The sequence below is a fragment of the Calidris pugnax genome, unplaced genomic scaffold (genome assembly GCF_001431845.1).
Source record: "Calidris pugnax isolate Ruff unplaced genomic scaffold, ASM143184v1 scaffold37, whole genome shotgun sequence".
Taxonomy (NCBI): Eukaryota; Metazoa; Chordata; class Aves; order Charadriiformes; family Scolopacidae; genus Calidris; species Calidris pugnax.
Window position 1 is genome coordinate 1626395 of NW_015090816.1, and position 16399 is coordinate 1642793.

The 16399-nt window shown below is 49.0% G+C and overlaps 1 protein-coding gene across 1 annotated transcript in view; it reads right to left on the reverse strand.

Moving 5' to 3' along the window:
* Positions 1–16399, reverse strand: part of VPS8 (VPS8, CORVET complex subunit) — a 121718-nt gene that overhangs the window by 13758 nt on the left and 91561 nt on the right. Inside the window, exon 44 of the mRNA XM_014939738.1 lies at positions 5853–6040. Within this exon, the coding sequence (XP_014795224.1) occupies positions 5853–6040 (188 nt within the window). The remainder of the gene's footprint in view (positions 1–5852; positions 6041–16399) is intronic.

The window sequence follows — 16399 nt, forward strand, 5'->3', positions numbered from 1 at the left end:
TACCATAAAAACATACTCCAAGATTGAATTACTTCGTTTTCAGGAGCGGAAAAACGCCCCTTTGCGTGCGTCGGCGCGGTGACAAACCCACAAAGTCTCTCCAGGCATTTAGGAACAAACCCTCATCAGTGATGGCATCTGGTGGAACACAAGGCAGCAGAGTTTAGCTGCAACACCCCTAAAAGACACCCCTAAAAGACACCCCTAAAAGACACCCCAGCGAGCAACCTACCATTTTTGGTTATAACCCCATGCCAGGGGAAAGACAGAAGAGGGCACGTTGAGACTGGACTTCTGTTTGCAGTGGGGATGGTGACACTTGTTGCACGTGAATACCAACAATAAATACAAACTAATCATCTGTTCTCTTGCCCCATCAGTCTTGTTTACACACAAGCTTCTTAAAACCTTGTGCGACCACGCAGCAAGTCAAATCAATTCTGGATCTTGCCCCAAAGCTGGGTTATCCATTAGGAAGGTAGAACAGAATTTCCATGATCCAGCACAAGGAACATACCATCTCTTGATGAGTTTTATATAAAACAGACCTGAAAGCAGTTGGAAAGTGGTCTATCCCAGACTCTCACCAACAAGACTAAGCACTGGATGCACCTGGCAGGCAACCACTCTCAGGCGAGCCATTCCCAAACCTTTTGGGCAAACACATCCCCATTTCTTGCACAGCTCTGTAAACCCACACCAAAACAAAACATAACGAGTAGCTAGAGATTCTGTTTGACAGTAACTGATCATGGGCTGGGCTGGGAGTGAAGACAGACATGAGAACGAAGCGATGATGTCTACAAGTGTTGTTTCAAGTTTACTTGGAGAGAAACTGCCTCTCACAAACCTCACCTGTGCCAAGGATGCTCCACTTCCTTTTTTTAGCTCTGAGAAGTTCTCACTGAGTTTTCCTCCCTTGTTACTTGAGTTGCATTTGTAGCACATCCACCTCATCAGGCCTTTGGTTACCGCCCCGCACTCTTTACTCAGCAGACACAGGGAATGGTACAGGTGGCCACAGCTGTGGAGAGAGGAGGATTCTGCTCAGGAGAGTTCTGAAAGCAGGGGAACACAGCCTGAGAGCTCCTCACTTCGGAGGGGAAATCTCTGGTCGATGGAAAACAAGGCTGTTTTAAATTGAAAGGGGGGAGATTGAGATGAGATATTAGGAAGAACCTCTTTGGTGTGAGGGTGGTGAGAGCCTGGCCCAGGTTGCCCAGAGAAGCTGTGGCTGCCCCATCCCTGGAGGGGTTCAAGGCCAGGCTGGATGGGGCTTGGAGCAACCTGGGCTGGTGGGAGGTGTCCCTGCCCAGGGCAGGGGGTGGGACTGGATGGTCTTTAAGGTCCCTTCCAACCCAACCCATTCCATGATTCTATCCATAAACACAGGTCAGCAGCACATACGCTCCCTTCGTACCCCCGCACCCTCCTGTAGCACTTCAAGACTTGCAAAAATAACAGCAGATGCCCATTGGCCAATACAGCCACCGATCATAGTATGATGGTTATAATGATCTTGCCTTATTTTACAGCCACCAAGTCACAGACAGGAAAAGCTGAGATGCCAACAGAGGATGGAGTCAGGGCTGTGACAGATCCAAGATGTACAAACACGGGCAAATAAACACAGGGTGCTGTGATTGCACAAACAACCTGGCTGGAAGAGCTGAGAGATAGACTGACAGCTCATGGAACAGCCCTCAGGACTGTGAGGCAGCTCTCTGATGGGTTTCATTAGCCAGCCCATTCACAGTGCAAGGGAGCAGGAATGCACCCACTACTTGTGCAAGGCAGAGCCCACTCTTTTTCTCTCTTTTATTTCAAAACTACTAACACGCTCACAGCTGGGACCCTTGACTTTACCTGAAAACGATGATTTCATCAGCAGTTTCTTGCCTCCGTTTGTACTGCTGTAGACAAATGCAGCAATAATCCTGCTTTGGGGTAAGCCCTCTAGTGACAGAAGCTCTTAGGTTACACAGGGACCAGTGGAGATCATGGTTTAAAAGATTCGTAGTTGTCTCCAAAAGGGTCTGCGTGGAAGACAATATACAGAATAACTCAATCATTTTGTCATCTCCGGACTGCAGGAACTCCATACTGATCAATTTTTCATAACAAGCAGCTTAGGAGATTGCTAAGAGCAAAACCAACCCAACAAAATTGCTTCTCTTTATACGTTTTCTAGCCACTGCCCTCAAAATACTTATCCTGACACCGCATGTTAATGGAAGCAATACCTTTTCACTCTTAAACAGATAAGTGCTCTATTGATTTTTGTCAAAGAGCATTACACGAATGGCCCAAGAGTGTGCCCCTCTCCCCGACCCCTAGTACATAGGCTGGCAGAATAAATGGAAATCACAAACTGGCTCGCTGTAACAAGGCAAATTAGTTTTGGAGATCAATGACTACTTCTATCAGGACTGCTTCTCTGATGGATTTGGGCAGAAGCCCAGCTTTCACCTAGTAATCCTCAGCTAACCCCAAACACCACAAAGCAGACAAGCACTCCAAGTTTTAAATCGGATTAAAAAAAAACCCACCACAAATACGAAGCCTTAATTTCTTTTAACACTCCTTTATGGTACAGTGTAAGGTAAGGAGGATGGGAAAGATGATGGGTTTGGACGCCGAAGATGACCCTTGGGAAGACAGCAAGGTTTAGAGGACGGCACAAACTTTTAGGAGCAAAACCAGAGGAAATGGGGGGAATGGCTCGAGCCCTCGTCACAGCAAAGCTCCGTGTCACCAAGGGCTGTCACCAGGCTCGGTAACGGCTGGGTGCTGGCTGGTGGCATCCCTCCACCTCCCCCAGTTTGGAGCCAATTGCTACAGAAGCCATGAATGCAAAGCAGGGACAGAGAAAACACTGTCTGCTGGGCTGTCGTTTCACATCTAAATCTCAGCAGCCTCGCAAAATCCAAACTGACAGTCTTTGTTTCAACAGAGCAGAGCTGGTCCTACGAAACGCGCTCCAGATGCTCAGTGGCATTTCTCAGGATGAATCTGTTCCTAATTCAAGGCTTGCTAAGAAAATAAATCCTAAACGGAAGATTTCACTGTGGGGAAAATAAAAAACCACACCCCACACGTTAAGATTTTTGCCAAGAGACAGACTAAGCCCTCGGGGTCTTCAAAGAAATACCCTCCCCACAGATCTATATCCAAATGTCCCTGCAGCTTCAGCGCTGGTCCCCGGGGTGTAGGGAAGGCAGGGCTGGAAGCAGGGCTGTGGTAGCATCACCTCCCACTGGGATTTGCTGCTCCGTGTCTGCAGAAACACCAGCTGGGGAAGCACCAGCAGCTTGGCCAACCCCGGAGACCTCTGGGTTGAGGGAAGAGAGAAGAGAAGGGCAGAGAAGCCCTTCACCAGAGAACTGCAGCACCCACAGGCTCAGCAGACCTTGTGAGCCAGGCTGAGAAGCACCCTTGGGAACCCCAGAGTGTGGCTGAGGGTGAGGGGGGATCCCTGCAACGCTCCCCCCTTTCCTTCAGAGCCTTGACTCCACACTCCCTCTTCTCCAGCATCGAGCACCATCCACCAGGTCCTGCAGAAAGGCAGACCCCAGTCCTGCACAGCCCAGGGTTGTGGCCAAACAAGCACAGGGGACTTTGCTGGTTTTTATGCTTAATTCTCTGCTTAAACATGCTTGAGGCTGCTGGGGGACCAAAGGGGCAAACTTGTCCCCAGCAGGGGCTGCAGAGCCAAGGGGAACCCTCCTCACCCCCCACGTCTGGCTCTGAACACACACACCCATCTCCTCCCCTTCCCGGTCCCACCACTTCCCCCAGGAGGGAAAAAAAAGAAAATAAAAAGTCTGTTCTATAACTCAAACTACTGCCTGGCCAGTCAAATCGTTACCTCACAGGGTTAATTAACACCACTGAGTGACAATGGGAACTTCCTGGAGGAGCTAGAGATTTTACAGTCTTTTGCCAAGTCTAAATATATTCCATTTTTTAAGGATCTGGCTACGCAACAGTTTAATTACATGAGAGCACAACAGTTAAATATTGTAATTTAAATACAGGAGGAACCTCATGAACTTGGGGAGGATCTGGGACATCGGGAGGAGGAGGTGGGGAGGCTGAAGCAGCGCTTGGGCTCTGATGAGCTGGAGCCAAGCTGTGCCAGGCCGGCTGCGGCGGAGCAGGAGGCCAGGGGCTTCTCTGCCAAGGAGAACTGGGAGAGCAGGGACACAACCAGCACTCTCAGATGATCCTGGCATGGACATTTCCTAGCTAGTGCTCACTGATCCGTGCTGGAGCCCCTTTCCTCCCCATCCAGTCCCTCCACGTCTCCGTTTAAGCCCTGAGTCCCAGCCAGCCCCTCGCTTCTGCAGAGGGATCTGTTAAACAAAGGGAAGCACCTTCTCCTCCCTGCCTCATCCCGTGTCATCTGGAGCCTTTTCCACTGCTTCTGCTCCAGGGTAAGTCCAGGCTGGAGTTAAAGGGGAGACACGGGGGCTCTCTGACTGATGAGCTCATGAGAAGCCCAAGTGATAACCCAAGCCCTAAGGCATTGCCATAAAACGCCCGGCACTTTAACGATGGATGTAGCTCTACTACTTAATTCTGCCTTTAAAGTTACACCTGCTCTGTCCCACTCACCCACCCACGTTCCTTTGGGGCAGAGTGGGGTAAAACGTGGGGCTATTGAACCTGCCCAACTTGGGAGCTCACCTCCCCGCAGCAGGACAGGGCAGGACACACGGTGAGGAGCACTTGGAAGCAGACTGACTGGACCACAGTTGATTTACAACCTCCTGGGAAAGCTTTTCTTTCTGTCACCATGTAAGAAACTAACAGGATTTGACTGCAAAGATTGCATTTTGCTCCATACACTCCTCAGAGATTACTTCTCCCCCCCCCAGTCTCCCTTCAAGCAGGAAGCTTCTTTTTTGTGCTAATACAGAGGCTGATGGAAGTTGACTAATGCTGTTAGCTATCTTTTGATGGGAATTGATTTGGCAGAAATTGAAATAATCTACTAGAAGAAAACCGAAGGACTACCATAAAAACATACTCCAAGATTGAATTACTTCGTTTTCAGGAGCGGAAAAACGCCCCTTTGCGTGCGTCGGCGCGGTGACAAACCCACAAAGTCTCTCCAGGCATTTAGGAACAAACCCTCATCAGTGATGGCATCTGGTGGAACACAAGGCAGCAGAGTTTAGCTGCAACACCCCTAAAAGACACCCCTAAAAGACACCCCTAAAAGACACCCCAGCGAGCAACCTACCATTTTTGGTTATAACCCCATGCCAGGGGAAAGACAGAAGAGGGCACGTTGAGACTGGACTTCTGTTTGCAGTGGGGATGGTGACACTTGTTGCACGTGAATACCAACAATAAATACAAACTAATCATCTGTTCTCTTGCCCCATCAGTCTTGTTTACACACAAGCTTCTTAAAACCTTGTGCGACCACGCAGCAAGTCAAATCAATTCTGGATCTTGCCCCAAAGCTGGGTTATCCATTAGGAAGGTAGAACAGAATTTCCATGATCCAGCACAAGGAACATACCATCTCTTGATGAGTTTTATATAAAACAGACCTGAAAGCAGTTGGAAAGTGGTCTATCCCAGACTCTCACCAACAAGACTAAGCACTGGATGCACCTGGCAGGCAACCACTCTCAGGCGAGCCATTCCCAAACCTTTTGGGCAAACACATCCCCATTTCTTGCACAGCTCTGTAAACCCACACCAAAACAAAACATAACGAGTAGCTAGAGATTCTGTTTGACAGTAACTGATCATGGGCTGGGCTGGGAGTGAAGACAGACATGAGAACGAAGCGATGATGTCTACAAGTGTTGTTTCAAGTTTACTTGGAGAGAAACTGCCTCTCACAAACCTCACCTGTGCCAAGGATGCTCCACTTCCTTTTTTTAGCTCTGAGAAGTTCTCACTGAGTTTTCCTCCCTTGTTACTTGAGTTGCATTTGTAGCACATCCACCTCATCAGGCCTTTGGTTACCGCCCCGCACTCTTTACTCAGCAGACACAGGGAATGGTACAGGTGGCCACAGCTGTGGAGAGAGGAGGATTCTGCTCAGGAGAGTTCTGAAAGCAGGGGAACACAGCCTGAGAGCTCCTCACTTCGGAGGGGAAATCTCTGGTCGATGGAAAACAAGGCTGTTTTAAATTGAAAGGGGGGAGATTGAGATGAGATATTAGGAAGAACCTCTTTGGTGTGAGGGTGGTGAGAGCCTGGCCCAGGTTGCCCAGAGAAGCTGTGGCTGCCCCATCCCTGGAGGGGTTCAAGGCCAGGCTGGATGGGGCTTGGAGCAACCTGGGCTGGTGGGAGGTGTCCCTGCCCAGGGCAGGGGGTGGGACTGGATGGTCTTTAAGGTCCCTTCCAACCCAACCCATTCCATGATTCTATCCATAAACACAGGTCAGCAGCACATACGCTCCCTTCGTACCCCCGCACCCTCCTGTAGCACTTCAAGACTTGCAAAAATAACAGCAGATGCCCATTGGCCAATACAGCCACCGATCATAGTATGATGGTTATAATGATCTTGCCTTATTTTACAGCCACCAAGTCACAGACAGGAAAAGCTGAGATGCCAACAGAGGATGGAGTCAGGGCTGTGACAGATCCAAGATGTACAAACACGGGCAAATAAACACAGGGTGCTGTGATTGCACAAACAACCTGGCTGGAAGAGCTGAGAGATAGACTGACAGCTCATGGAACAGCCCTCAGGACTGTGAGGCAGCTCTCTGATGGGTTTCATTAGCCAGCCCATTCACAGTGCAAGGGAGCAGGAATGCACCCACTACTTGTGCAAGGCAGAGCCCACTCTTTTTCTCTCTTTTATTTCAAAACTACTAACACGCTCACAGCTGGGACCCTTGACTTTACCTGAAAACGATGATTTCATCAGCAGTTTCTTGCCTCCGTTTGTACTGCTGTAGACAAATGCAGCAATAATCCTGCTTTGGGGTAAGCCCTCTAGTGACAGAAGCTCTTAGGTTACACAGGGACCAGTGGAGATCATGGTTTAAAAGATTCGTAGTTGTCTCCAAAAGGGTCTGCGTGGAAGACAATATACAGAATAACTCAATCATTTTGTCATCTCCGGACTGCAGGAACTCCATACTGATCAATTTTTCATAACAAGCAGCTTAGGAGATTGCTAAGAGCAAAACCAACCCAACAAAATTGCTTCTCTTTATACGTTTTCTAGCCACTGCCCTCAAAATACTTATCCTGACACCGCATGTTAATGGAAGCAATACCTTTTCACTCTTAAACAGATAAGTGCTCTATTGATTTTTGTCAAAGAGCATTACACGAGACACAGTAGGCTCATTTTCTCCTCTTCCACACCAGACCCTCCTTTTTTTCCCCCTCTACACGGGGTAAACTACCGCTTACATCTTCCATTTCAGTAGAAACATGCTGATAAAAATCAAAGCCCAAATGCACCATCACAATTAAAAGATGAAAAACTCGCTCAACTGCTCATCTGCAGGTTCTTCCCAACTGAGATTTCCGTTTCTGAAGAGCCAAAAGCAAAATACCCTTAGTTTTTAGCAGCTTCTTTCAGCACCAACAGGTATCAGGCGTGGGTGCTCTGGTCTGTGATCTATCGATGCTCTGTAGCAGCAACTCAGGAGGAGCTGCAGAGGCTGCACCAGTGGTTCACATCTGGCTGAGTCCAGATGTGACATGCAGCCTGCACCAGAGGAGTGCCAGGCAGTGCCAGAGGACCTGTGCTGCTATTTCCCATTCTATTTTCCATTGGATACAGCTGCTTGGAGGCCTGAGCAGTAGGTAGAACGGTAGTGCCACATGGTAGGCAGAAGGAGGGAGGGCGAGTCTGGAGGAAGACTATGCATTCTGTTTGGGGGAGAATGAGTTTTACAAAACTGTTCCAGTTTGGAGACTGCCTGGGCAGAGAAAGGCAGGAGAGATTTCACCATAAAGGTGAAATCATCATAAAGGTGATGGTGTTACCGTGAGGTGACAAAGGATGGACAGCATTACCATTGGGAAGTGGCAAAAGAGCCTAATTTCAAAGCTCTTATTTAAGACCATATAAAAAAGACAAAACATATTAGGTTTGTGCCTTTGAATCCCTAACTGCAGGACGAGCTGGAGAAAAAGCAGATGTTTATCCTTCTGGTACATTTAACATAAAACTGAACAGCGGAGGTGTTCACATCACCAGTCCCTTCACTTCCAACCTCTCTGGGAGCAACACAAACTCCTTCCTCCCTGCCCCCAGTCACACAAACACACAGCATTTGTGTGTCCATTTGCTTCTCCCTGCAGGAGGGATGACAAAGGAGAGCGCAGTGGGGCAGAGAGCCAACAGCAACCCCTGCACACAGCAGTGGACAAACAGAAACGCACGTGACTTACTTGTTCGTAGTTAAAAGTGTCCAGCATTCCCAGGACAAGTCCTTGAATTTCTCCAAGTTTCCCTTTTCCATAAACTGGATCCTGTATGAAGAAACAAAAAGTTGCAGCTCAATCTCAGGACATGACCATTCTGGCTTTTTTTAATTTTTTTTTTTTCCTCTGCAGATTGGCATCGCAAACGGACGTTATGACTCTGTCCATGCACAAGGAGAGCAGAATAATCCTGTGCATTGATGGGAAAATTGGCAATTAGTGAAACTGAGGAGATGACAACATCAGTGCTAATTACTGTGCTTGGGTCAAAAGACTTCAAATGTGACCTTGGAAGCTCCATTCAGGAGATGCAAAGAGCTGAGTGAAGAGCACGTTTGAGGAATATCAAAGAAAACAGCAGAAAACACCCCGCAGCGACACAGGAGGTGTCAACCCTGTCTGTGCTGCTGCCACTGGTGTCTGCTGGTCCTGGGCCACCTGCAGGGCTCTGGGCTCCAGGCTGCCAGCGTGTCCTTGCCCAGGTCAGAGGGTAATTCCCTCCTCAGTCCCTGGTGGTCCACAGGTCACCCCCAAGCTCCCCCACCACCCCCTCAGCTGCAGGTTGAAAGCCCTCAGATCCAGCGGGCTGTGTAGCCATGCAACAATATTCAGGAATCCTGGGCTATCCTGGTCTCCCATCCCAGATGACAGAACATCATCTGGGGAACGGGGGCCTGGGGCTCTTCTGTTGCTGAGGGATGATTTCTACATGCCATGGGCTTTACTTCCAGGTCCCAGCAGCACAAGAGAAAGGCTGTGGTACAAGTCATTGCCCTGGTGCATCTCAACCACCTTCCTTAGGCCTGCTCCAAACCAAACACCCCCTTCTCCTCCACAGCCACCCTGGCACCCTCTGAAGTGTTGCTCCATGCAGGACAGGAACCCTGGTCCAGGGGACATCTCCCTGTTCTGGGGTGAGCTCAGCAAGGAGCCCTTTGGGAGCTGCTCTCCTTGACAGAGGACAACCTCTCAACCAGGTAAGTGGGCAAAGAACTGGAAGAGGAGAGAATTTTGCAACACCCTTCCCTCCTGCCAGGTCCTGTTGCACAACAGGAGACCACGCCAGGAAATACTTCTGCCCAACAACCATCACCATGAGAGTTTGCCAACAGCTCTTAGCGGCCACAAGCACTAGAAGCCACCAGCACTAGGGTCTCCTGGGTAGAACTGACCCTGAAACATCTCCTCATGTCCCCTGTCCCCGTGCCTCTAATCAGAAAAAGTCTATTCAGGAACTCCTCAAAAGAGGGTCAGGGGAATTCATGTTCATGTAACACCCAAAACCCTGGGTTTTGTCAGCCTGGGGCTGACAGTCATGGCAGTGGACCTGGAAAAAGGCATTTTGCCCTGCTGGGAGGCAGTGGAAGGATACTGGGGGAAGCCCGCTGGAAGCTGAGAGAAGCTGACTGGTGGAATGGACAAGACATTGGCAAAAATAGACAGCACTGGCAAGATGTGAGAAGGAAACTAAGCTAGAGAGCAGAAAAACAATGGAGAGACAGTGGAAAGGGGAAGAGGAGGAGCTGGACGGATAAGCTGTGGATGAGATGAATGAGAAAAGCAGCAGAGCAAGGCTGATTCCATGCTGGGACTGAGAGCGAGGGAGAGAAAGGAGAAGCAAGAGTGAAAAAGCCAACTGAGGAAGATGACTAAAGGAGCATGGAAGTTACACTGCAAGACACACCTGGAGAGCTCATCAAAACAGCAACAGAAAGCAAGTCAGGCCATTTTTGAACAACAGCCTTCAGAGGAACCGTGCCAGGCAGCAACGCCAAGGTTCAAGCCTAAATAAAACCAGCACTGGAGTCAAAACCAGCTCTAGATTTGGAATATACAGGAGAGCTCAACACGCTGCAGAGGCTGGTTGTTTTTTTTTTTTGCTAGGTGGACACCACAGCATCAAACAACACCGAGTTTTCTTCCTGTGTGCATAATTTAGAAGCAACACCAAAGAAAGTACACTACACTGAGTCACCGTATGAATTATGGAGGGCACCAGGGAGCTCAGGACTTCCAACGCAGCACATACGTGATCCAGAACGTAGAGCAAGTTATTTTTGTATCCACCAGGTACTCACTTCTCTAAAGCACATACGGCCAAGGAAACCCAAACAGGTAGCTCACAAACTGTACAAATGCAACCACTTGCATGTGGCAGCTCTAACTTCCCAAGCTGAATTTAGTCCCAAGGGAGTAGAGACTTAAAGCAACTTGTTTTACAAGACAGAGGAAGAAGAAGAAAGATGAAGCAGAGAGAAGAATAGAAGAGTCACCTACAGCTCGTCTTTGGGCCAACTTTCAGTTGCTCATTTTTTCTCAAGTCACATTTGATGATGTCTAAAAAAATGGCAGGTGCGGAGAAAATGGACTTTTCTCCAAAGAGGAGCCACGTGGTTTAGCAAAGGCTTATGCCAGGCCTGGACTCAAGCACAAATGGTGAAGTTCATGCACATCTCCTGCCAGCAGCCACTGGACGGTGCTTCACGGCTGCCTACCTGTGCCTGGAGCATGAAGTCCAACGCTGGGATTCCACTTTTCCAGCAAATTATAAGGCTTTCTTCCAACCTGCTGGTTTCAGCCCCACAAAATTTACAGGCACAACAACTTTGTGGGATCAATTACTTTTATGGAGGAATATTTCACTGAATTTTTAGAGTTGGAAGGGACCACAGAGATCATCTAGTCCAACTCCCCTGCTGAAGCAGGATTGCCTTGAGATGTGAAGCAGAGCACCCACAGAAATTTCACCATCTTTTCTCTCAAGGACAGGGCAGGAGGCTTCCCCGGGTGATCCCAGGAGCAGGCAGTGGGAAAGGCAGCTGGCCCTGCTTCTCCTGAGCCTCCCACGGGCACCCGAGTGCAAGACTGTGGACTGTGGGCTGTAAAAACAACCTTCTGCCAGGCTACAGGCTGCTGTCTATGAGGGCAGGGGAAGAGATTACAACTCGCTCAGATTTTCTCAAAAAAAACCCCAAACACACCCCCAAAACCCCCACCAAAATAAACAAACCCACCCAGCCAGTATGAAAAGTCCAAGAAGAAAGTCAATTTTTATTTAAAAGCTGCTAAAGGATAATTGCGTCTTTTTTAATTAGTCTTTTTAAATTTGTATTTCCATCCCAGTTTTAAATTTGGTGCCAGTTCTCCTCTAGCTGCTAGTTAAACCTCCCGCACTCGCTTTTCTTCTTACAAAATCACTTTTGTTTCCAATACATTGTAAAAAAAATAATCTTAAAACACAGATGTTCTGCTGATGAGCAGCCAATGGTACAGAGCGTCTCCAGCTCCTTCCTCACGTGGATTCCCTACGTGTTGTTGAAGAAGCTGAGGAACCCACCACCAAAACCAACTCCAAAGCTAAAGGAGCGGGTATTTTCTCCGTTAATACTTATGTGGGAGTCTTCTTGACACAGGAGGATGCACAATCTTGTAACTCTATAAAATGCTAATTATGTGCTCGGTGTCATTTGGGAGACAAAAAAAAAAATCATGCCTGGATATTTTCAACGTTAAAAGCCCTTGAAAATTTTGATATTGCTGGGAGTCAAGCTAATAACTGATGGTCACCATTGCATTGAAAACGTAAAATGGTCTCTGTCTGCTGACTGACAGAGGTCATGTAATATTTGTCTGGCTCTGAAGTAAGCATTGGAGACAAAAAAAGTCCTAAACCTTCACAGAAAGCCCACAGAGGTGCTGCAGAGGGATGTTTAGCATCTCAGTGGTGAAGGGGTACACTATGGTACCAACACCGGGCAGGTGGAGGACAGTCAAGAAGGTTGGAGGGGAGGCCGTGTGGCACGGGGGGAGGCTGGTGGCACAGCTCAAAAGTGGACTCTGACAAACTGGATTAACTACGGACCACGCTCACTCTCCGTCCTGGCGTGACTTGGCAGGATTAAACTCCTGAATAAAACATATTTGCCATCTGGACAGTTCTAACAACAGTGCCCTTAGAACTTGGGTACAGCCTAGAACATGCAACAACCACAGCACATCAGCTTAGGGGTCTTCTACAGAGCTCATGGCCCAAGAGTGTGCTCCTCTCCCCGACCCCTAGTACATAGGCTGGCAGAATAAATGGAAATCACTAACTGGCTCACTGTAACAAGGCAAATTAGTTTTGGAGATCAATGACTACTTCTATCAGGACTGCTTCTCTGATGGATTTGGGCAGAAGCCCAGCTTTCACCTAGTAATCCTCAGCTAACCCCAAACACCACAAAGCAGACAAGCACTCCAAGTTTTAAATCGGATTAAAAAAAACCCACCACAAATACGAAGCCTTAATTTCTTTTAACACTCCTTTACAGTACAGTATAAGGTAAGGATGACAGGAAAGATGATGGGTTTGGACGCAGAAGATGACCCTTGGGAAGACAGCAAGGTTTAGAGGATGGCACAAACTTTTGGGAGCAAAACCAGAGGAAAAGCCCCTTTGCCCTTCTCTCACTGCTCCCCTCCGTTGGGGGGGAATGGCTCGAGCCCTCATCACAGCAAAGCTCCGTGTCACCAAGGGCTGTCACCAGGCTCGGTAACGGCTGGGTGCTGGCTGGTGGCACCCCTCCACCTCCCCCAGTTTGGAGCCAATTGCTACAGAAGCCATGAATGCAAAGCAGGGACAGAGAAAACACTGTCTGCTGGGCTGTCGTTTCACATCTAAATCTCAGCAGCCTCGCAAAATCCAAACTGACAGTCTTTGTTTCAACAGAGCAGAGCTGGTCCTACGAAACGCGCTCCAGATGCTCAGTGGCATTTCTCAGGATGAATCTGTTCCTAATTCAAGGCTTGCTAAGAAAATAAATCCTAAACGGAAGATTTCACTGGGGGGGAAAAAGAAAAAACACACCCCACAACGTTAGATTTTTGCCAAGAGACAGACTAAGCTCTCGGGGTCTTCAAAGAAATACCCTCCCCACTGGGGAAAATAAAAAACCACACCCCACACGTTAAGATTTTTGCCAAGAGACAGACTAAGCCCTCGGGGTCTTCAAAGAAATACCCTCCCCACAGATCTATATCCAAATGTCCCTGCAGCTTCAGCGCTGGTCCCCGGGGTGTAGGGAAGGCAGGGCTGGAAGCAGGGCTGTGGTAGCATCACCTCCCACTGGGATTTGCTGCTCCGTGTCTGCAGAAACACCAGCTGGGGAAGCACCAGCAGCTTGGCCAACCCCGGAGACCTCTGGGTTGAGGGAAGAGAGAAGAGAAGGGCAGAGAAGCCCTTCACCAGAGAACTGCAGCACCCACAGGCTCAGCAGACCTTGTGAGCCAGGCTGAGAAGCACCCTTGGGAACCCCAGAGTGTGGCTGAGGGTGAGGGGGGATCCCTGCAACGCTCCCCCCTTTCCTTCAGAGCCTTGACTCCACACTCCCTCTTCTCCAGCATCGAGCACCATCCACCAGGTCCTGCAGAAAGGCAGACCCCAGTCCTGCACAGCCCAGGGTTGTGGCCAAACAAGCACAGGGGACTTTGCTGGTTTTTATGCTTAATTCTCTGCTTAAACATGCTTGAGGCTGCTGGGGGACCAAAGGGGCAAACTTGTCCCCAGCAGGGGCTGCAGAGCCAAGGGGAACCCTCCTCACCCCCCACGTCTGGCTCTGAACACACACACCCATCTCCTCCCCTTCCCGGTCCCACCACTTCCCCCAGGAGGGAAAAAAAAGAAAATAAAAAGTCTGTTCTATAACTCAAACTACTGCCTGGCCAGTCAAATCGTTACCTCACAGGGTTAATTAACACCACTGAGTGACAATGGGAACTTCCTGGAGGAGCTAGAGATTTTACAGTCTTTTGCCAAGTCTAAATATATTCCATTTTTTAAGGATCTGGCTACGCAACAGTTTAATTACATGAGAGCACAACAGTTAAATATTGTAATTTAAATACAGGAGGAACCTCATGAACTTGGGGAGGATCTGGGACATCGGGAGGAGGAGGTGGGGAGGCTGAAGCAGCGCTTGGGCTCTGATGAGCTGGAGCCAAGCTGTGCCAGGCCGGCTGCGGCGGAGCAGGAGGCCAGGGGCTTCTCTGCCAAGGAGAACTGGGAGAGCAGGGACACAACCAGCACTCTCAGATGATCCTGGCATGGACATTTCCTAGCTAGTGCTCACTGATCCGTGCTGGAGCCCCTTTCCTCCCCATCCAGTCCCTCCACGTCTCCGTTTAAGCCCTGAGTCCCAGCCAGCCCCTCGCTTCTGCAGAGGGATCTGTTAAACAAAGGGAAGCACCTTCTCCTCCCTGCCTCATCCCGTGTCATCTGGAGCCTTTTCCACTGCTTCTGCTCCAGGGTAAGTCCAGGCTGGAGTTAAAGGGGAGACACGGGGGCTCTCTGACTGATGAGCTCATGAGAAGCCCAAGTGATAACCCAAGCCCTAAGGCATTGCCATAAAACGCCCGGCACTTTAACGATGGATGTAGCTCTACTACTTAATTCTGCCTTTAAAGTTACACCTGCTCTGTCCCACTCACCCACCCACGTTCCTTTGGGGCAGAGTGGGGTAAAACGTGGGGCTATTGAACCTGCCCAACTTGGGAGCTCACCTCCCCGCAGCAGGACAGGGCAGGACACACGGTGAGGAGCACTTGGAAGCAGACTGACTGGACCACAGTTGATTTACAGCCTCCTGGGAAAGCTTTTCTTTCTGTCACCATGTAAGAAACTAACAGGATTTGACTGCAAAGATTGCATTTTGCTCCATACACTCCTCAGAGATTACTTCTCCCCCCCCCAGTCTCCCTTCAAGCAGGAAGCTTCTTTTTTGTGCTAATACAGAGGCTGATGGAAGTTGACTAATGCTGTTAGCTATCTTTTGATGGGAATTGATTTGGCAGAAATTGAAATAATCTACTAGAAGAAAACCGAAGGACTACCATAAAAACATACTCCAAGATTGAATTACTTCGTTTTCAGGAGCGGAAAAACGCCCCTTTGCGTGCGTCGGCGCGGTGACAAACCCACAAAGTCTCTCCAGGCATTTAGGAACAAACCCTCATCAGTGATGGCATCTGGTGGAACACAAGGCAGCAGAGTTTAGCTGCAACACCCCTAAAAGACACCCCTAAAAGACACCCCAGCGAGCGACCTACCATTTTTGGTTATAACCCCATGCCAGGGGAAAGACAGAAGAGGGCACGTTGAGACTGGACTTCTGTTTGCATTGGGGATGGTGACACTTGTTGCACGTGAATACCAACAATAAATACAAACTAATCATCTGTTCTCTTGCCCCATCAGTCTTGTTTACACACAAGCTTCTTAAAACCTTGTGCGACCACGCAGCAAGTCAAATCAATTCTGGATCTTGCCCCAAAGCTGGGTTATCCATTAGGAAGGTAGAACAGAATTTCCATGATCCAGCACAAGGAACATACCATCTCTTGATGAGTTTTATATAAAACAGACCTGAAAGCAGTTGGAAAGTGGTCTATCCCAGACTCTCACCAACAAGACTAAGCACTGGATGCACCTGGCAGGCAACCACTCTCAGGCGAGCCATTCCCAAACCTTTTGGGCAAACACATCCCCATTTCTTGCACAGCTCTGTAAACCCACACCAAAACAAAACATAACGAGTAGCTAGAGATTCTGTTTGACAGTAACTGATCATGGGCTGGGCTGGGAGTGAAGACAGACATGAGAACGAAGCGATGACGTCTACAAGTGTTGTTTCAAGTTTGCTTGGAGAGAAGCTGCCTCTCACAAACCTCACCTGTGCCAAGGATGCTCCACTTCCTTTTTTTAGCTCTGAGAAGTTCTCACTGAGTTTTCCTCCCTTGTTACTTGAGTTGCATTTGTAGCACATCCACCTCATCAGGCCTTTGGTTACCGCCCCGCACTCTTTACTCAGCAGACACAGGGAATGGTACAGGTGGCCACAGCTGTGGAGAGAGGAGGATTCTGCTCAGGAGAGTTCTCAGATTCAGGAGAGTTCTGAAGCCTGAGAGCTCCAGCCTGAGAGCTCCTCACTTCGGAGGGGAA